At 38.1% G+C, this 21,731-nt stretch overlaps 4 protein-coding genes across 4 annotated transcripts; 3 read left to right on the forward strand and 1 right to left on the reverse strand.

The window, feature by feature from the left end:
- The first annotated feature begins 917 nt into the window (after positions 1-917).
- On the forward strand, positions 918-4,552 carry LOC113053759 (dnaJ homolog subfamily B member 1-like). The gene is made up of 3 exons (XM_026219032.1): positions 918-1,464; positions 2,917-3,482; positions 3,985-4,552. Exons 1-3 carry the CDS (start codon positions 1,254-1,256, stop codon positions 4,213-4,215), a joined length of 1,008 nt encoding a protein of 335 aa, XP_026074817.1. The 5' UTR covers positions 918-1,253; the 3' UTR covers positions 4,216-4,552.
- Positions 4,553-8,201: 3,649 nt separating this feature from the next.
- LOC113053779 (PDZ domain-containing protein GIPC1) lies at positions 8,202-13,744 on the forward strand. Its single transcript, XM_026219046.1, has 7 exons — positions 8,202-8,395; positions 9,311-9,759; positions 9,830-10,015; positions 10,430-10,610; positions 10,694-10,800; positions 11,691-11,772; positions 11,853-13,744. The coding sequence occupies exons 2-7, from the start codon at positions 9,460-9,462 to the stop codon at positions 12,002-12,004; spliced, it is 1,008 nt and encodes a 335-aa protein (XP_026074831.1). The 5' UTR covers positions 8,202-8,395; positions 9,311-9,459; the 3' UTR covers positions 12,005-13,744.
- A 136-nt stretch (positions 13,745-13,880) lies between these two features.
- Positions 13,881-18,563, forward strand: LOC113053769 (tripartite motif-containing protein 35-like). Its single transcript, XM_026219039.1, has 6 exons — positions 13,881-14,945; positions 15,640-15,735; positions 15,835-16,065; positions 16,153-16,175; positions 16,246-16,364; positions 16,516-18,563. The coding sequence occupies exons 1-6, from the start codon at positions 14,265-14,267 to the stop codon at positions 17,073-17,075; spliced, it is 1,710 nt and encodes a 569-aa protein (XP_026074824.1). The 5' UTR covers positions 13,881-14,264; the 3' UTR covers positions 17,076-18,563.
- Positions 18,564-18,778: 215 nt separating this feature from the next.
- Positions 18,779-20,891, reverse strand: LOC113053788 (C-factor-like). Its single transcript, XM_026219051.1, has 6 exons — positions 20,374-20,891; positions 20,241-20,295; positions 19,952-20,139; positions 19,699-19,860; positions 19,309-19,419; positions 18,779-19,175 (listed from the first exon to the last, which is right to left on the reverse strand). The coding sequence occupies exons 1-6, from the start codon at positions 20,512-20,514 to the stop codon at positions 19,062-19,064; spliced, it is 771 nt and encodes a 256-aa protein (XP_026074836.1). The 5' UTR covers positions 20,515-20,891; the 3' UTR covers positions 18,779-19,061.
- Positions 20,892-21,731: the final 840 nt, after the last annotated feature.

The raw sequence follows: 21,731 nt of genomic DNA on the forward strand, positions 1-21,731 counted from the left end.
ACCAGTCTACACTAGAGCCTGCAGTATCTTCACACAAAGACAAAACTTACTAGAGGAGTGTGACGTGTGACTGTAAATAAATAAAATTTAGATTCACATCTCACACACTTTAATGCTATTTGGATGGAACATATAAGCTACCTTACAAAATAAATCATGGCTGTATATCCTGTGAAGTCCACTTCGCAGGGCACTTATGGTAAAACAGAACGATGTCTGAAGTGAAACAAAATGTGCTGACTAAACCAAACCAGTAGGCCTGCTATTTTTTGTACCGCGAGACTACCGTAAACAACTGCTCAGCCCCATGTTTGGAAGAACATCCTAACATAGCACTACTATTTCTGTAGTATAGAGTACTGAATGTAATACTGTGCAGGGTATATGATTGTTCTGTGTAGCAATTCCCAGATGATCTTATATTTGCCAAAATAAGCATACAAAAATGCATATGTACTACATGTAATATTGCATCCTAAAACACAATTAGGTGCGTTGATCAAAATAAAAAAATGCATAGGAATCATAGGAAATTATGATTTTTGAGAAAAAAAGTTATTTGACTTTACTGCGAAAATAATACGTTGTTATAATACAAAACCAAAAATAATAACTGGGTCCACTTACATAAGCTATATAACACAAGGTCATGTTGTTAGCATGAGTTACCATTAGCATAAACCTACTGTTTGACTTACTGTTTTTTTTTTTTTTTTATAATCGGCACTATGAGGTGTATACGGTACAATATTCAGTTAGTAGTAAGGCAGTGTTCATAACTAACTACTGCTAGTCGAGCAGTTTGAATTTCTCTCTAGGCTAATTTGCTCTCATAGTCTGCATGCAGTGCACGCTCCTCGCCGCAGGAGGCGCTCGTTCAGTCGCAGCTGCAGCATCTGTCTCTAGCGCCGCCGAGCAAGTCATTTTTCTCGGACTTTCTGTGGATGCTCGCCACGGCGACGTTGACAACTACACTCACCGTGCGTTTTCCCGGGAACTCCGTGTGATACTAAAGTCGTACAGTCTCGGGAAAATGTTATCATATTGTGGGGATGCGGCAGTAGCTATGTGCGATTAGTGAGGATTTGTATAAATAACTTAAAAACAGTTTGAAGAACTCCATCCGCGCGCTTCATGTTCGACAGGACAGGAGGAGGATCGTTTAAAATTGGTCAAATCGTTCAATATTTGGAGGATATCGACACATGGAGACGGGCAGTTGAGCATCAGTGGGGTTTTAGCCGAGTGTTGTGATGGGTAAAGATTATTACAGGGTCCTGGGGATCGAGAAGGGCGCCTCGGACGAGGAGATCAAGAAAGCCTACAGAAAACAAGCTTTGAGATTTCATCCCGACAAAAACAAATCAGCCGGAGCAGAAGATAAGTTCAAAGAGGTCGCCGAAGCGTACGATGTCCTGAGCGATGCCAAGAAGAAAGACATCTATGACAGATATGGAGAGGATGGTAAGAGCTGTCACTGTCCCACAGCAGACAGACTGAGGGATTGATAAAAAGATAGATAGATAGTGTGATAGTGCCAGTGATGATTTTAGATATGGTTCTATATATTATATTTTGAGTGATTACCATTGAACATTTCCAAAACAGTGCTATGGACCAGATAGGTAGATAAATAGATAGGTAGTTAGATAGATAGGTAGATAGAGAGACAGACAAATAGATAGACCTTAAAAATGACTGTAGTTGCCTTGTATTAATTTTAGTTTAGGTTTAATTGTAAGATAGATGCACAGACACTGATATGCTATGAATTAAGCCATGAGGGAAAGTGCAGTACAGCAGCAGCTACAACAGTGTTGTGGAAATTAATAATAAAAAAAGTTGCAAGTGACATTGTATTGTTTATTAAAAGTGTAGATGTTTAGATATTTCTTTATTATTATTATAATTATTATTATTATTATTATTATTTAAAAAGAGACATGTCATGTGTCCTGACATGTGTTTATGCTTTTCGCTGGTATACTCTAAAGGCCCCCGATATACACACTGCTAAAATCTTAAATGTTACTCAAGGGTAAAACAAAGTTCGAAAAAAGGCAATCAGTCAGTTAATAAATAATAACTCAGGTGTGAAGGTATGTGTGTACAGTATGTGTACTGTATGCTGCTGATGATATTTACATTATGCACACTTTACAAATCACAAAGACCGCAGTTAGAAAAGCAACTAGAAAAGTTATTTGTTCGTGGTTAAATAAAATGAAAATGAAAAATATGTCAAAAAATTAAATACCATGGATGGATATTTAGTAATAGTCAAAATGACAACTTTCACCTGAGATTATGAGCCAAATTATAGAGGAGAGGGGAAATTACTTTAGAAAGATAGACTTTACTAGTTACATTTGTCGACTTTAGCTATCTGCCAGTCGTCACACTTAAAAATAAATTGAAAGGCACTTTTTCCACCACCCCCTCCCCCCCACCCCAATTTTGCCAGTAACTTAATATTTATTAAAGATATCTAAATATTATGTAGATGCTGGTTCTTAACTTTTATTATCTTCATTTTAAAGGCCTTATATGGTTCAGTTCCAGAGATTTGGAGGTCTCAGTCTGGCTCCAGTGTTTTTAGGAACGAACCTGACAAGATTTCCATCACCCGCTCATTTTGTAATCATGTGCCAGTGGCAGTTTGAAAGGGTTTTCCAGAATATTGGCAAGCTGTTTCAAACCTCAACAATCCAAACAAACATTGTTTTGGCTACAGTTTGTTTGAAATGACATCACACACTTTCGCTATTTGATTTCGCCTGAAGTAAATTGGGACCTTGAGTGAGGCGTTTGTTGGTTACGTGAGCTCCCACAGTACCACATAGAGTTAAACTGTAGCATGTTTTCCCAAATGGTGAATTGCTGTTTTTCCATAAACATCATTTCTTTCTCCCGCAGGGCTGAAGGGACATGCCGGTAGTGGTATCAATGGCCCTAGCTATAGTTTTCACGGAGATCCTCACGCCATGTTTGCAGAGTTCTTTGGTGGCCGTAGCCCATTCGATCAGTTCTTTGCATCTGCTGGGGGCGCAGATCATGACATGGACATTGATGACCCCTTTGCGGCCTTCGGAATGGGAGGAATGGGCGGATTCCCCAGATCTTTCAAATCTCGGGCAGGTGGTGTGCACAGGGGCCGGGAAAAGAAGAAAGACCCCCCAGTAATGCACGAACTCAAAGTGAGTCTAGAAGAAGTGTTTTCTGGTTGCACGAAAAAGATGAAGATCTCTCGGAAGAGGCTGAACCCGGACGGCTGCTCGGTGCGCACCGAAGACAAGATCCTCACTGTGGACATCAAACGTGGCTGGAAGGAGGGGACAAAGATTACCTTTCCCAAAGAGGGAGATGAGACGCCAACCAACATCCCTGCCGACATCGTGTTTGTGGTTAAGGACAAGGTTCACTCAGTCTTTCGAAGAGACGGCTCCGACATCATCTATCCTGCAAGGATATCCCTCCGAGAGGTGAGTGTCTAGTGTCTGCTGCTGAGATAATGTTACTTAACATCCAGTAATATACACCAGTGAACTTTTGTTAAGCTTTTCAAACATTTTCAGCTAGGGCTGCACGAATAATTGAACGCAATTGTCATTTTATTAGTAAAGCTGGTACTGTAATCAACAATAAATCATCACTACTGATATGACTAATAAACACACGATTATGACAATATATGGTTGTTTATGAGTTATTCTTATTGTAATTTTCACATGCTTTCAGATGGAGCAGCATTCACCACACAGAGCCATATCTCACTGACAAGTTACGCAATATCGCGTTCATTTTCGCAGGCGATTCGATCTGTGATGATGAACATGATATTGCCTAATTGTCAGTGAGGTACGGCTCTGTGAAGTAAATGTTGCTCAATCTGAAAGCAGCTGATGCAGATCTGCTCTTAAAGATTTAAGGGTAATGAAGGCAAAAGTAAGTCTTGTTAATCTGTCTTAACCATCATTTCCTCAGGCTCTGTGCGGCTGCACCATCAGCGCTCCCACCCTGGACGGAAGGACTGTCACAGTGACATCACGTGATGTCATCAAACCTGGTATGAAGAAGAGGATTGTGGGAGAAGGACTGCCACTGTCCAAATATCCTGAAAAGAGAGGAGACATGGTGCTGGAGTTCTCAGTCAAGTTTCCGGACAAGTTGGGATCGAGTACTCGTGAAGCTCTGGTTCAGATCCTCCCACCTTGATCTTTCCAAGCCACTCGAGGACAGACTCAACACTCAGATCCTATGATCGGGCCCTTCTGATTTCCTAGATATTAATGCACCTGAAAGTATGAGTGGTAAATGTACAAACAAGTCGAGCTCTGAGAAACACAATAGAGCTCCAATACATTATTTATATCCCCTTACTTGTATTGCAATGCACTTTTACAAAACACTGTGAAACATTTCAGAAGTAATATATTGACTTTGACATAGTTTTACAGTACCTCACCACTCCGTCATCCTCCCCTTCTTCAGGTTTCTTTCCTCTTGAATCTGTTTGTATTTTTTCTTTTATTAAAATTTTATTCCAATTTTAGTCACCGAGCAGTCTTACTTGTACTTAACAGAAACCATCACCATTGAACATAAGGGTTCTGTATGATTCTAAGATCTCAAATTGTAATTGTAGAAGTGTGTGATTGTGGTTGTGTGGAATCCCAATGAAGGGTCTGCTTTGCATAGAGTGAGCCCAGGAAATTCACAGTCAAATCCACTTTATTTTCCAATGTTTAAGTAAGCTATGTTCTGTGAATGTGCAAGATTTTGGATTCATTAGCTGCTATAGGTAAATAACTGCCTCATGCATACAAATTAATTTCTGCCAGTCACACAGAATGTGTTTTTTTTTTTTTTTTGTAGTGAGAGGTGCCTTTTTTAAATAGTTTTTCTGTTGACTGAGCGTTTTGCACACTGTTTAGGTGCCCCAGGCACCTTGTGTTTTTGTAGGAGTGCTCTGAGCACCTGAAGTTGAAAATAATATTAACTCTGAACGAGAAAAGCACAGAAAAGTGTCCAATGTCATTTGCATTTTAAAAAAATTACAATTGATTGTCTAATAGAACGAATGGAGAGGCAAGCCTTCCATTACAGTTGCTTGGAACGTCCAGAGACTGCAAAGAACTGCTGTCTTGGGTTACCCGGAGTGTTATTTTAACAGTTTACTTAACAGCAAACCAAAGATAGTACAGTGTTCACACTATAATCCTCGATTAGACCGACAGGATGGCTGATTCAGAAAAAACCCCACAGCACACTGCTCTTTATGGAATAAAAAAAAAGTCAGTGCAGTGCACCTTGCATTTCAAGACCTGAAAAACATGTTCTGTGATCGGGGTCTTATGTGTCAGAGAAACAAAGCATGTGGTCATCTTTACAATTTTGTCAACCAGTGTTTTTTTGTTTCGTTTGTTTTTTACGATAACTACAGCAGGCCTACATTAAAATAATATAAACAATACCTGTTTACAATATTTTGTTGCTAAAAAAGACTGGAAGTGAATGACACTGGAAGCCTCGCACATTCAAGTTATAAATGGCTGCGTCAGCTTGTAAGTTGATCCCAAGTTCAGAGTGAAGGTGAATATTCCCCACACGGATTTTCAAACAAAGCAGCTTTCTTGTGCTCAACGTGGTGGACCAACAGTGTTGCCAGATTGAATGAACATTTTCCAGCCCAAAAGCTCACCAAAACCTGCCCACTGAAAAACCATGACCCTAATATAAAAATAAGATAAGAAAAAAAAAAAAAAAATGAAATCCGGGCAAATATATTAAAGAGAATTACCAAATAACAAGTGAAGTGAAGTGTAGCTAAGTATTGTGTCCCATACTCAGAATTTTTGCTCTGCATTTAACCCATTTTAGTGCACACACAAACACACACGTGTCATTTTTGTTGCAGTGCCCGGGGAGTAGTTGGGGGTTCGGTTTCTTGCTCAAGGGTCACATCTCAGTCGTGGTATTGAGGGTGGAGGAGAGCCTGATTTCTAACCATTAGACCACGACTGTCCCATGACTAAAATATGCAGGCAGACACGATGTCAAAACAGCAATAAAGAAATGAACCAATAAATTCAAAAAGATGTGCATAATTTTCAAAGTCAACAGTCAGATTAAGCCAATTTAATAAAAAAAAGTGCCCAGTATAAGTCATCAGAATGAGCAATGTAATTAGCAGGTATTTCTCATTCAGTTTTGCGCATACCATGACAGTCAAAACTGTGTCAATCATTGATACATACTGTTTGGTAATCTGACCATAACAAACAGTAATGTGCTTACCTTCGTGTCACACTTCAAACAGAACTAGACGAAGTCTCTCTTTAAGTAGCTACATATTGTAGAACATAATGCAGAACTTGGCACAGTCCCAGAGTTAGTTTTGATTTTGATTAAATCATTCAACTGTGAATAATCAAATTATTCAGAGTTGCAATGATAATGACAGCAAGATGGCGCCAGCATGTTGCATGGCATGCCACTGCATCCTGAGCATTTTAGAAATTATGTTTTTATGATTATAATGCTACTGTAATATCTGTGCTGAGATATGGCCGATCAACACTGTTGGAAATTACCTTTGAGGATAGATATTTTATCTATGGTGGTCTTCCTCAAGGTTCTATTCTGGGCCCTACATTATTTTTAATATACATGTGCCCACTTGGATATATATATCATTGCTATAACATTTCCTATCATATGTATTCTGATGACACTCAGATATATTAACCTCTTAAAGTCGAGATTGACTGAGATTTACTCCGTCTGGAAGATGTCAAAATTTGTTTGTCTAAAAATTTTCTTCGGCTATATGAAAACAAATCTGAGTTAATTATTTTTGGTCCACTAAAATTTAAAGAGATGATTTCCAGTACTATTGCTCGTTTAGAACAGTGTAAGAAACCTGGGTTTATAATCGACTCAACTCTCAGCTTTGACAATCAGATAAAGTCTGTAGTAAAAAGTAGTTTTTACCAACTTAGAATGATCTCCAGATTAAAACCCTTTCTTAGTTTTAAAGATTTAGAGACCGTTGTCCATGCATTTATTACCTCAAGATTGGATTACTATTAGTTATTCATGTCATCTCCCTCCACAGGTGAAGGTTAATTCACATTTGAGAGTTACTCTCCCACACTTTATCATGTAACTTATATTTAGGCCACTCTGGCATTGTGTGATCACTTGAATATACAGCTATATGTTCAAAATCTGATTCCTTATCGTGTTAAATTAGCCTATAATATTTCACCCTAAACCATCCCAAATATTTCCACCCATCCAAACCACAGTTGGAATTTCGACTGACAAAAATTCACTGAACAATGGTAAATATGACCACACATTTACACTGCATGCACCACTCGCTTTCTCCTGTTAGGAGTGATCCATGATGGGTTCCTGTCATCTCCATGTCACCACGGTGTCTTTGAGCACACAACAGATCCATTCAAACCATCCCTCCTCTAGTTATTTGTTGCTACGTTTCAGGTATAAAAATGCCTAAATGTAGCTTTAACTATTAATGGGTGTTGTTTTGGAGAGCGTGAATAGTGTAATTGCTGCTAGTTGTGCAAAATTACACACTTTAAGACTTCTAATTTCTTAACCAGCACAGATTTGTGGGAGTTTATAAACTATGAAACATCCAACACAACTTAAACCTTCTTTTGCTTGCAATAAATGTAGCTTGAAAATAATTTCTATTATTCTTTCATGGCCCTGGAAACATGCTGAGTTATTTTATAGTCATATATTTATGCTGTTCTTGTCATGCGCATATTGAGATGATGTACAATGATGAGATGATGGCGATTTTATAGAATTTATTGGATTTTGCATCTTATAACTGCCATTACCAGAAGTCATTTTATAAGGAATTACAGTATTTGTGCCAAATGTACACAGACGGCACATATGCACACATTTTAAAGTACCTCACACATTATTACTGCATCATCAGCATGCTTTTTGAAATTCACAAATTATGAAATATGTGTGTTTCCTTAGAAAGATATTGGCTTTTTTAAGTGAAATGCTTTACAACACATCATATGCGTAATTGTTTTTATTTCTTGCAATTAAAGGCTTTACAAGTGCTCCTCGTTGACTGATGTTCGCTGTTATGATCGTTAGTCGTCTGTAGGTGGCAGCAGTGCGCGCGTGATTGAGCTGCGCTGCTGTTTGGCGTCTCAGCAGAGGAAGAGCTGCAGGTTGTGTTGAGTGATGTGGTATCCGCCTCTCTTTCTTTCACATAGCAGAACGTACTCCCTAAATGCCCGCTTTAATCCTCCTCAGCAATCATCTTTTATAATGAATATATTATAAGCGCGACGTCCCAGCGGTTCATGGTTTCCTCTCAGTCAGAGTTAGTTTGGTAAGTGTCGTGATATCTAGAGCATGCTAACATGCTAACTCACATTACTGTTAGCTGCTTAGCTTCAGTCTATAAACAGAAACATAGCAGGCTGCTTAAACTCTGAATCTCCAGCTCATGAAAGTGCTTTTCCACTGGTCGGTATTTGAGTTTAGTTCGTGTAATTTTTAGCCAGGTTGTTGTTCGAGTTGGCTTGCTGGATGACTATGTAAATAAACAATGCAGAACCAAATACTACTTGTTTTTGTTTTTTGTTTGTTTGTTTTTAATGGTAGATATATAATTTTCCACAAATTAAATTATTATATAAAATAAAACTACTTTGCTTGTACATTAAATTTGTTACAAATATATCCTTTTCCATCTCAATTTTTCTATTATTATTGTTTTTAATGTATGAAAAAGACGACCTAGGTTTTCAAGAAGTGACCATTACATTTTGCACTTATATTACTTGAAATGTAGGAGATGCACATTAAAATATGTATGAGTGCAACCTTATCTTTATTTCCCACAGTCGTAGAAAACCTGGAAATATCAGGGTATTTAATATTCAATGATAGAAAATTTATAGAAATTACATTTATGCATTAGATCTTATTATAAGTCGAAAAAAGGTAGAAAGAAATATTATAAAGGTAGAAAAAATATATTTAGAATTGTACATAATCTTCTGTCAAATTAAAAATATATATTTTTTTAACTTTTACACATTTTTAAATTTACTTTTATATCTACTTATTAATTAAAATGTTTTTTTGTTTGTTTTTGGTTTAATGTAACTTGTCTGTTGTTTATTTATCTATCCCTTTTGCTTGTCTTATAAATTTAATACGTATGTAGCTTTTTTTTTTTTCTTTTTTTTTTTTTACAAATGTCTTTTTTGATCCCAGCTTGTCCATCTTTGTATCACAGGTCTGGAGATTTCCTTTGAATGGGTTGAACTCAAAACACTTTCTACTTTGATTTGGGCACATCAGGATCATAATTAGAGGTGGTGCACAGCCCCATTTTGTATTAAAACATTGTGCCTGTACGACAAAACGAAGACAGAAGCTCCCAAAATGCCACTTGGATTGGGCCGCAGAAAGAAGGCGTCTCCTTTGGTGGAGAATGAGGAGGCCGAGCCCATCCGGGCTGGTCTGAACGTCCCAGGGTCCGGTGGCCTTGATGGTGGCAGGGTCAGTTTGGGTGAAGGAGCTGCCCATGAGGGCTTACCACCTCCACCCACCAGCCTGCGCCCTCGCCTGATCTTCCACACCCAGCTGGCTCACGGCAGCCCCACGGGTCGCATCGAGGGCTTCAGCAATGTGCGTGAGCTATATGCCAAGATAGGAGAGGCCTTTGGGATTCCTCCAACAGAGGTGAGCGGGATTTCTCTATGCGTTATAAGAGCAGTTCTCGGTGATTATACCGACTTCTATTCTTTCTCAGGTGATGTTTTGCACACTGAATACTCACAAAGTGGACATGGACAAGCTTTTGGGTGGCCAGATCGGATTGGAGGACTTTATATTCGCTCACGTGAAGGGCCAGAGGAAAGAGGTAGATGTTTTTAAAGGAGAGGATGCACTGGGGCTCACCATCACTGATAATGGAGCTGGCTATGCTTTCATCAAGGTGAGACTTTTAATCATTACTGTTTTGATGCCTTTTTTTCTTTTTAAGAAATTAATACTTTTATTCAGTAAGGATGCATTCAATTGCTCAAAGGTGACAGTAGAGACATTTGTAATCTTACAAAAGTTTTTATTCTAAATAAGTGCTGTTATTGTGTTTTACTGTATTTTTGATTAAATAAATGCAGTTTTGGTCAGCATAAGAAACCATAAAAAAATCAATGCTGATATTCGCAGGCTTGTGATATATAATAATGAGTCAAGTTGTGCCATTGCATGACAACCGTAAACAGTTTACACCCTACTTCACACTGTACCTAACAAACCCCTTTTAATAATAACTATCAGAATAATAATCATACCACCTGACCTTCTGGAAAACTGTAATCATCTGAACATCACGTTTCCTTCGCAGAGAATAAGAGAAGGCAGTATTATTCATCAGATCCAGGTCATCAACGTGGGTGACATGATCGAGTCGATCAACGGACAGATACTCATTGGCTGCCGCCATTACGAGGTTGCCAAGATGCTGAAGGAACTGCCCAAAGGGAAGACATTTGTCCTGAAGCTGGTGGAACCTTTGAAGGCATTTGGTAAGTGTTTTTGGATATCCTTTAGCTGACATTGACGGCCACAGTGAATCTGATATGATGAGTTTTTACCCTTTGTTTTAAAGACATGATCAGTCAGCGGTCAGGAAGCAAGTCAGGCTCTGCACAGTTAGGAACAGGCAGAGGAACGCTGCGTCTGAGGTCTAAAGGGCCGGCCACCGTAGAGGAACTGGTAAGACTGTTGGGTTTAATATACAGTGAACTCAGATCAGTTCAGTTCATGAGTCAGCAAACAGATGTTTTCATTCGTGTGACTGGAAAGGACTAGGCATCTCTAGTTGTCTTGTGATCTGATACAATACATATTTCACAATTCAATATATTGTAATGTTTGACATGTATAATCGGATTGTGATAAATGTATGAGAAAAACCTAGATGTCATAGAAGCGGCTGTACCATCACCGAAAAGCACCAGTTTCAGAGTTTGTACTTATTTAGATGACCTTTTCATTACTTCTTTTGTAGGAAATGTGAATGTACGGTACCTTAAAAATATGTGTTTGAGTATCAATCTTGATGTATGAATGTGTCAGTGAAACCTCGTTTTGAATTCCCACAGTCGTAGATAACTGGGAAATATCAGGGAATTTAGGATTCGTGGCTAGCAAAATTTCTTTTTTTTTTTTAAGATAAAATATTTTTTTTAATATTTGCACATATACATAAATATATTTTTCTAATTCTTGTTATCAAATGGGTTCTTCACCTTCATGAAAACTTATGTCAGATCACTTTTTACAAACGTTTTGTACGTAAAACATGTTTATTTACAAAGAGACGAATGGCAGAATTCTATATATTCATAAACCAACTTCTGTAATGCAAACTGTTAGATTGGTTTGTGGTTTTCAATATTCTTACTGATGCTCTCAAGTCTCTCGCAGTTTTTACAACATTTCTACCTCATGCAATGCCAGCTAGATGACTTTATCCTGGCAACTAAGCATTTTAGAATACATCACAGACGATCAGACAAAATAGCACAGCTAACTAATCACCCATAATTTTCAGTTAAGCAGGGTAATCTAATGTTTTCATTCATTCTTTCCTTGTGTTGCAGCCGTCAGCATTTGAAGAAAAAGCTATCGAGAAAGTGGATGACCTGTTGGAGAGCTACATGGGCATTAGAGACAGTGAACTTGGTAATTTTCCCTGCGTATTACTATTTTTGTACTCTTGTTTTTTTGTAAGTGGCGTCTCTAACTCCCACACTCCTTTACAGCTGCCACGATGGTGGAGCTCGGCAAGGACAAAAAGAACCCGGATGAGTTTGCTGAAGCTTTGGACGAGACTCTGGGTGATTTCGCGTTTCCAGATGAGTTTGTGTTCGATGTGTGGGGTGCCATAGGCGATGCGAAGGTCGGTCGCGTGTAATTTTAGAAATGGATAAAAAAACACTACTTTAGGAACACTATTGAGTTTTTTTCGGTTGGTTTTGGGAACATATGCTGGGATGCTTTTAAGAATGCTTGAAAAACACTTGTAGGCCTCTAACTCCACACTTTTTTTTTAATATGCAGGTGTTATCCAAACACTATGTTGAATGCATTTCAAAATTATATTCATTTTTGAATAGGTTGAGCCTGATCACTTATATGAAATGTCTTATTTAGTAGGATATTAAGCAAAAGATGCTGAGACTCATTGAATTTGCAAGTTATTTACTCCAGGGCCCGTGTTTGCTCCCCTGTGAGGTTACTCTGTTACTGTGACTTTCACTTGCACTGTTACCCAACGCTGTATAAATTGCACGGTTAGACACAGAACACGCAGTGCAGAGACCGAGGCAATGCTGGTTTACACTGTAGTGACCTCTGCGGTGTTGATCTGACCCGTCCCACGGCAGAATCACGGACCATTTGTCTTATCAACACTAGAATGATTCTCTAAAGCATGTGCTGTCTTGTTATGTACTCTTGTTCTGTATTATACAAAGGATTTCGAGTGGCTTCGAAGTCGTTGCAATGAACAGTTTCTAAATGACATCTAGTGCTTTACATTTCCAGTTCTGTGGCTTAGCTCTTATTTTAAGAGAGTCAAAGAAAGGGAGACAAAAACATAAACCATCCGTTTTCATTTTAGTAGCGTGGCAAACTAGCACATAATGCCAAACATAAGGAAACCTTTTTCTTTTTTATCAGTAAAATCAGTATTAAGAAATGTCATGAAGTATTACAGATAATGTTTCACCCGTAACAGTATTTATCTTTTAAAGGAGAAGCGGAGGAAGAATGAAGGGCTGGGCGATAAGGGAGTTTCAAACAAACCATTATTGAAGTGAAACGGATACAGAAAGCCACATATATAAATATATATATAGCTTTCTGAAATATATAAGTGTGTCTGTGTATTAGTGTATCTTTGAATATTTGATACTTATTGCCCAGCCCTACTGGTAAGTGAATATTAAAGCACTGATTGGACGGTGTAGGTGTTAGATGGTATTGACTGTATGCTGTTGATTTGAGTGTATATAGTGTTGATGTGTTTATGGAAACTACACTACAGCCAGTGAGCATCTCCAAGATCCTGACAATAGTGCTGCAAATATGACCAAACACAGGCGTCTTACACTGAGCACATGTTGAAGTCTGAAGTTATCATTCCTCTCTTAACCAGGCAGTTCAACACTGTACTATTCCACGTCTGGAACGTCAGAGCATGTTTGAAATGTAAATGCTGATCATGTGATGGTTAAAACTTCAAACTTTATATATTTTTTTTTTTTTTTTTTTTTTTTTGCCGGGGCGTCTTGTCTTATGGGAGATGTAGGTTCATGTTTAAAGGACCCAGCTCCAAAATTAATTAAAAGAAGAAAAAAAAAAATGCAATGTTTTGGTGTTACTTTTTACATGCTGTAAAGCTGTCAGTGTAGCTTGGACACCGCTCTCTTGTCGTTGATTTACTTTGGTCACTTTTTGAACATATTAAGATAAGCGTTGTTTTTAAGATGAATCGTTTACACTGATGTAATGGTGTTGATGGACTCATGTTACACTGTCTCAGACTACCTTCGAATGGCAATAAATGTTATGTTTTTCAGTGACAGAAATGCTATTGCACCAAAATGTTCTTTGTTAGATTTCTGAACAACAATAAAACCAACATAATGAGTTGTGTTTTTGTTTTTCTTGTGTCTTGGAAAGCAGTAGGTGTTTTTCCTCTTATGTTTGGTTGTTCATTGAAACACTGGGGCTGAAGGGCATATTTACTTTTACATTACCATTGTGAACATAGGGGAACGAGCGACCTGCATATGGTTTAATAAGAGTTATTTGGTATAGTATTTGTAATTTATTCCATTAGAAACGCTCATTTGTTGCCATGTTCTGTGCTTCTGTGGCTGTATGTGGAGTTTTCCACCTTTCCAAGTTTATTTGCATTAATGTCCCTCTAGCATTCAGAAAGGGTTTGGTTTTTTGCAACCCCTCACGTAGCCTCTGTTGATTACCCAAAACAATAATGCTTACACCAAACATTTCATGGATCAATAGTGGTTTGTTTCCCTGTCAAGCACCAGTTGATCCAATGATGAACCCAGGGCACATATTAGAGTGACGTAAATAAGAAGCCAGTGCTCCAGCGGATGAGGTGTGGTCAAAGAATGACTTCTGAGAATGTCGTGATCATATAAATGCTCATTATTGACAAAGGACAGACTTGTTTTAGGGACGTGAGGGTGCTTGTGGTTTTTGTACAAACGCTGCAGTTGCAGCTTGGGCTCATCAGGGTTTTCATTTTTAAAAGCAAGCGGACTCCACTCCAGAAACACCAGACAGCCATGTACTTGCGACCAAGGGCTTTCTCTCAACCTGGAGGAGCAAACACCTTTCCAGGCCTTAAAAACATCCGAATTCTGCGTCCAAGAGCTCTGACTTCTCACTTTACGTCGCCTTTAGAGGATGAGCTCTCCTGTCCGATCTGCTTCGAGATCTTCACCGATCCCGTGGTCCTAAAGTGCAGCCACAGCTTCTGCCGCCTCTGCCTTCAGCAATTCTGGAACAAGAAGGCGACCAAGAAGAAATGTCCCGTGTGCAGGATGAAGTGTTCTCTGACGGAGCCCACCGTGAGTCTGACTCTGAAGAACGTTTGCGATGCCATTGCTCAGGAGCAGAAAGGACAAGCGTCTGCGACAGCAGGCTCATATTCAGCCAACGGGACGTCCAAACCAGAGGCTCTCTGTGCCACTCACGGGGAGGGACTCAAATTGTTCTGCCAATACGACGAAGAGGTTCTCTGCTGTGTTTGCCAAACGTCCAAGAAACATCAAGGCCACAGTGTGTGTCCTTTGGAAGAAGCAGCAAATGATCTCAAGGTGATGTATTTTTAAGAATATTCCCTAATAATTCTTAGTTTAAAAAAATAATTTTCCAAATAAGCCTTATTTTTTTACCAGAAATAAACCAAAAAGAACCCTCCAAATTCTTATTACCATAATGCATCCAGATTTTTTTTCCCTGTATTTGTCACTATTCTCAATTCAGTAGATATTTTGTCTATTCTTATTTTTTTTTTTTGTGTAAATATATTTAATGTGCATAAATTAAAGGTAAAACAATAAATGCTGCCAGAACATATAAATACAATGTGATTACTGTATTAAATAATAAATTATACGCATTAAATAATTGTGATAATTTTTTGCATTGTAATGATATAATACAGCTTACCTTGCTTAATCGAAAATACATCAAGTTAATTAGTTACTATTACTACATTACAATTGTGGAATCTGGTTTTCTTGAGAACATTTTTCATGGTCCTGGAAAACTCGATAATATCTGGGATTTTAATAAACTTAGGCCAAATCAACACAATTTTCAATAGTAGTGACATTAATAGTGAATATGTGTTTTATTAGAGGTAGAAATTTTGAGCTTTTTGAGTGCAATTACTACATTATTTTCATTATTTATTTTAAAATCTGGAGGAATTCTTGTTCACAGCTTTACTGTCCTTGAGGGTTGTTTTAAATTGGTTTGAGACGTACATTTGATTTTCTTCTCCAGGACGAAATGCGGCAGATTGTCATCCCACTAAAGAAAAGTCTTCGGCACCTCTATGAGACCAAACAGGAATATGATGACATAACTGTCCACATCAAGGTATCGACAAAAAACCAAGATCCAGACTAATAAACATCACATGATAGACTAGCCATCAACAGATAACTGAATTACCTTCTTTATTTTGGGTTCACACAGAACCAAGGGCAACAGACAGAGAAACAAGTTCACGAGGAGTTTAACGAGCTCCGGCAATTTCTTCTGAGGGAGGAAGCTGCGAGGATTGCTGTTCTGGCAGAAGAAGAAGAGACAAAGAAACAGAGGATGAAGAAAAAAACGGACATAGTCGCTCGTGATATACTCACCTTTTCTCATGCTGTCATAGCCATTGAAAACGAGATTGCTAATGATGACAGCCTCTTTTTACAAGTAACCTGCTGTATTTGGATTGTTAACCAATCTTATCAAGTTTGTACAAATATTGGCACAAGTAACTGATTTGACTGTCTCCCACAGAACTACAAGAATGTCAAAATGAGGTAATAGTACATCTGAGAGTATTTGATGGATTTCTTTCCATAAAGCTAACCTGACTGAATGTCTTTCTAGAGCTCAGATAGCATTTCACGAACCAGAAAAGGTCCCCAATACTCTAATTGACGTTGCGGAGCACATCGCCTCCCTGAAGTTCAGAGCGTGGGAAAAAATGCAGAGCCTGGTGGAATACAGTAAGTGTTCAGTTCCGATAGAGCACAGCCAAGAGGAATTGCAAAAATTTATTGTTTCGACAGGTTTCCGAAACCTTTCCTTTTTACATTTTAACACTGGTACATAAATATGCATGTGTTATGATGTCTTCCCGATTCCTCTTCCACTTAGTTCCAGTGACGTTGGACCCCAACACAGCCTACCCCTGTTTGTCTCTTAGCAAGAGCCTGACGAGTGTGTGCAACACAGGGACGATGGAAGGGCTGCCTAATAACCCGGAGCGCTTTGACCACTTTGATTTTGTACTGGGCTCCAAGGGTTTCACCTCAGGATGTCATTCCTGGGAGGTGGATGTGGGCCAAAATAATGACTGGGTAATCGGTGTGGTTAAAGCATCGGTAGCCAGGAAAGGCAAAATCTCAGGCTGTCCCGAAGGTGGATTCTGGACCATCGCTCTCTTTGATGGGAAGTACACGGCCATGACCAGCCCCCACACCCCGCTCGATCTGAAGGGTCACCTGGAGAGGGTTCGGGTGAAGATCGACTATGATGCTGGAGAGGTCAGCTTCTTTGACTCAGTGGGTGTCATACCTGTCTACACGTTTAACGACCGTTTCACTGAGGCCATGTTCCCTTTTTTCTGTCCGGGGGCAAATATAAATGGGAATAATCCTGGGCCGCTGAAGATCTGCCCTGTGAGAGTGGCAGTGTGGAACAGTGCCTCCTGGTGACGCCAGCTTTATTTACGTATTTCTGCTTCAGTTATAGAGTACCAGTCAAAGATTTGGAAATGTTTACCTTTGATTTTTACGATTTTTCCAGGTTTTAGAATGAAGTCAAATCATAAAATAAGTCAAATTGAAGTATGACCAGGTGTGACCAATATTTGATCTTCATCGAAGTCACCAGCATTAATCTGGATTCCAGCTCTGCACACTCTGGGCTTCTCACTTAAGAGGTGCATTCTGGGATGCATGTTCACATGTATGCTAGAAACCAAACAGTCCAACTTGTCAATTTTAAATAAATGAATAGAACCATATGTAGGTAAGCACAGTTTAAATTAACCTGTCATGGCATTTCCTTCTGAATCAGCCGTCCAGTAGTTACTCATTGAGACTCACTTTTAAAATTGAAAGTTCTCTCTTTGCATCTGTGATTCCATGAAAAACCTTTAAATCCACGGAACCTTTAAATTCAGATTTTCTAAAGTTTGGATTTTCTAAAGAACCTTTTAAAAGTTCTTTTAAGAACTTTTCACTGAATGGTTCTTTGGGGAAGCAAATATGGTTAGTCTATGGCACTGATCTGAAAGCCTCTGTATTTGAATGCTACTTGAATGCTACAGCAATAAAGACTCTTATCTCTCAATAGAATTTACTCAATGGCTGGGAACTCTTTACCATTCATCGAAGAGACTCGGAAAAGATAAGCATGCACACTCTTTATGGAGTAGTTTTCTGCACATGTTTTCTGCACACAAACTGACCGTTATTAATTTTTCAATTATTTCTCAAAATGTCTACCCAAAAATCTGTTAGTCTCATATTCCCCACCAGCAGTTATTTATATTTTAATTCAGTAGAGGCTTCTTAGCCTTCTAAGCTGAAGACAGAGAATGCCTGCAAATTTAATTTCATGCATTTAAGCATAATACTTACACTAAATAGATTTGAAAGCGCACAAGAAGCTCAGTCAGGTCTATCCACAACTTTGTGTATGATGTTTTATGGGCAGTTTGTTGTCTACCAAAGTATATGTTTGGATAATTTTCTAATATTTATGTTTACCTCATATATAAATGGAACTGATATGTAATGCAAAATTAGAAAAGCATGTTTGTATTTATTGAGCTTCTCACAAGTGTGATATGTTAATTTGCTAAACTCAGTAGATCTATGTACCAATTTATAAAACTCTAGGATATTGTATAAAATATATAGAAATCATAACATTCTATGCTGTTTGTTAAAGTGCATGTAATAGCAATAAATGCTGTTCATGGTTTTTTATAATTATTTTATGGTGAATAGAAAATTATATAGCACATAATGTTTGTGCATTCCGATAAATGACACAATCTCACAGTATTGTTTGTTTAGTTCATTTTATTGTATTGAACACGAAGAATGAAGTTACCATGTTATAAGCACTGATGACTGAGCTTATCACTTTGCTAATAATGGGTTAAACAGGTCATCTGGAGATATATATGTATATATGTATATATATACAATATTTTTCTAAAGAACCTTTTTTAAGTTCACGGAATGGTTCTTTTGGAAAGCAAAAATTGTTCTTAAAAGGCATTTCTCTGAAAGTGGCCTTTTGGAACCTTTATATTTAAGAGTGTATAATTCTCCATTTTAAGCCTTTACCCTTGAATGCTACAGCAATGAAGACTCTGTTCTTTTACTTGCATTTATTCAGCTTGGGAACTCTTTACCATTCTTTACCACAGAAAATGCTTAACATTACTGAATATGTATTGTCATGGTGTTTTTAAAAGGTGAATGGCAAATTATATAACAAAAAGTTTATGCATTAAGATAAATGACAATATTGCAGTATTGTTTGTTTAGATTGTTTTATTGTATTGAACTCAAAGAGAATGAATTTGAACATGTCATAAACATTAATGACTGTGCTTATCACTTTATTTGTAACAGGTTAAATAGGTCAGTCTGGATCAGCCCTTTGATCAACGTTTTTCTGGTTTACCAGGGAATTGTTTCTCCAGTGTAGTCTAAGAATCCACCGTTCTGCTTCTCAGTAAGGCCTCCAATGACACGCAGCATCCCCTCCACACTTTCTCTGGCATCAATAGACGCCTGGTGAACAAACAGTGAATCACATGCATTTCAAATAGTGGTAGCATTGTCAAAAGGCGACCATAAGAGTGTTTTTGTGAGTCAGGCCTCATGTTCTGGAAAGAGATTCCTTTATTACTGAGTCTAGATTTACCATATCTCCCCCCATGTCTGTCTTCACCCATCCTGGATGAAGGGAAATGCAAAGGATCTCATCTGCCTTTAAGTCCCTGGCGGTGTATATGGTCAGCATGTTTAGACCAGCCTGAAAGGAAAACAGATGCATCACAAAGTTTCAGATCAGTTAAGATGGTTTTTATCCAAACTGTGTAGCAGATAGTTTATAAAGAAGACATAGAAAGAATAGCTCAATTTCAAACAGTTTTTTTTATTTTTTTTTCCCATTCAGGACATTACACATTAAACCATTTGAAATCCAGTCTGACCTTTCACACTGAAACAGTTCCACATATCTGGTTTCAATTGAGTTTCAAACCACATACAAACAAGAACAGAACAGAACAGTCTTAGGATTCTTGCGTACCTTGCTGATGCTGTATGGGAAGAATGGGAATGGCTCTTCCAGTACTGGCATGATGCTCATAGATGCTGAATCTGTGGATATGTTGATCACAGCTGCTTTATCACATGACATGCCTGGTTTGCCACTGGCTTTAGCTGCCGTACGCAGATATGGCAGGTACTCCTGATTGAAACCATTCACGACAGATTGTTTCAGATCTACAAGAAATGTCACATTTTAGATTCAGCTTGTGCTCAAAAGTGATCTCCATTACCCTAATGACAAACAAAGGTCCTATCACGTTGGTGTTGAAGGTGTTCTGCATGTCCTCAACAGTGGCGGTCAGCATGGTTTTTTGTGGCAACACTGCAGCGTTATTCACGAGTAGGTTCAAGCCCTTCTTCCCCAGTAGAGAACCCACTTTTTTAGCAGACTCTTTGATACTGCATGGATCAGCAACATCTAATAATAGCAGGAAATAAAATAAATGTGACGTTATTTCAAAACGTAAGAATTATCTATTGTAATGTAAAATGTAGTCTAAAAGATAAATGCACATGTACCAAGCTGCACAAGGGTGACCACTCCTGGATGATTTTTGGCCAGTTCTCTCAGTGCCTGAATCAGAAAGAAAATGTGAATGCTTAAAAATGTTTTTTTGGAGCTGTATACGATCCTAAGCTCCTGAATACTCACCTCAGAGTTTGGCCCATCTGGATCACGACATGCAGCAAAAATATTTGAGCAACAGGCCTCCAGGAGTTGCTTGACCATTTCTAAACCCAAGCCTCGGTTGGCCCCCGTCACTAGAGCACTACATGCCTTCAGTCCTGCCATGTTCAAAGATGAAAGTCTGGTTCTGTCAAACAACCTGCCTCACTATATGGCTTTTATATAGGATGCAGAGTGGACTCCACGCCCCTTACTGCACTGGTCTTTTCACTGTTTGTAACCACGAGTCGTGAACTTATCAGAGCTGATTGCTTTGAGTAAAAAAACTACTTCGATACTTTCCAAAAGCTCCAGTGTATTATTCAAAATCAAAAATGCTCTCAGGAGTGAAAGTATAAAGATCTGGACTAGAAAACAACAGTCCTAAAGTCAAATCTGGAAGGTATGACCCAGAAACTAATGAGGTAATTATTAACTCCTTTATTGCTATACTGTGACCTTAAGCAAGGTATTTACTCATAGGTTCAAAAGGAACATTCTCTGTTGTAATTTAACCATTCCATATACTTCAAATAAAAATAATCAGTTAAATAAACTGCATTGAATAAACAAAACAGAGACTTTGCTGATGGTCAGTCAGTTCAGTATAATGCATTCATAAAATGTTCCTTTAGAGAATACATCATACTGTGTGTAGATCTATCCATTTAACACTAAAACAATTCATACAAAATAGTCTAACGTATTCTGATTTCAGACAGAATTATTTAGATCAGAGTCAGATGCACTATACTCTAAATATTTTAAATGTGGAGACCAAATATACAACCATAATGAATAATTGCCATATTATTATATTGTATAGGTTTAATGAATTTGCAGATAATCTAGTTATCTGTTACAGTCATAAACAAAAATTGAACTAAAGTCAGAACTTAAAGGGTTAGTTCAGCGAAATATAAAAATTATCTCATTAATAACTTACCCTCATATTGTTCCAAACCTGTAAGACCTCCGTTTATCTTTGGAACACGGTTTAAGATATTTTAGATTTAGTCCGAGTGCTCTCAGTCCCTCCATTGAAGCTGTGTGTACGGTATACTGTCCATGTCCAGAAAGGTAAGAAAAACATCATCAAAGTAGTCCATGTGACATCAGAGGGTCAGTTAGAATTTTTTGATGCATCGAAAATACATTTTGGTCCAAAAATAGCAAAAACTATTATTTATAACTATCACAAAATTATTATAAACTATTATAGATTAATGCTTATTGTAGAAGCGAACCGTTTAAAACGATTCAGTTCGATTTGGTGAAGTGGTTCAAAAAGATACGGTTACATTGAGTGATTCGTTCGTGAACTGGTTATCACTACACTGCAG

The sequence above is a fragment of the Carassius auratus genome, chromosome 3, assembly GCF_003368295.1.
Source record: "Carassius auratus strain Wakin chromosome 3, ASM336829v1, whole genome shotgun sequence".
NCBI lineage: Eukaryota > Metazoa > Chordata > Actinopteri > Cypriniformes > Cyprinidae > Carassius > Carassius auratus.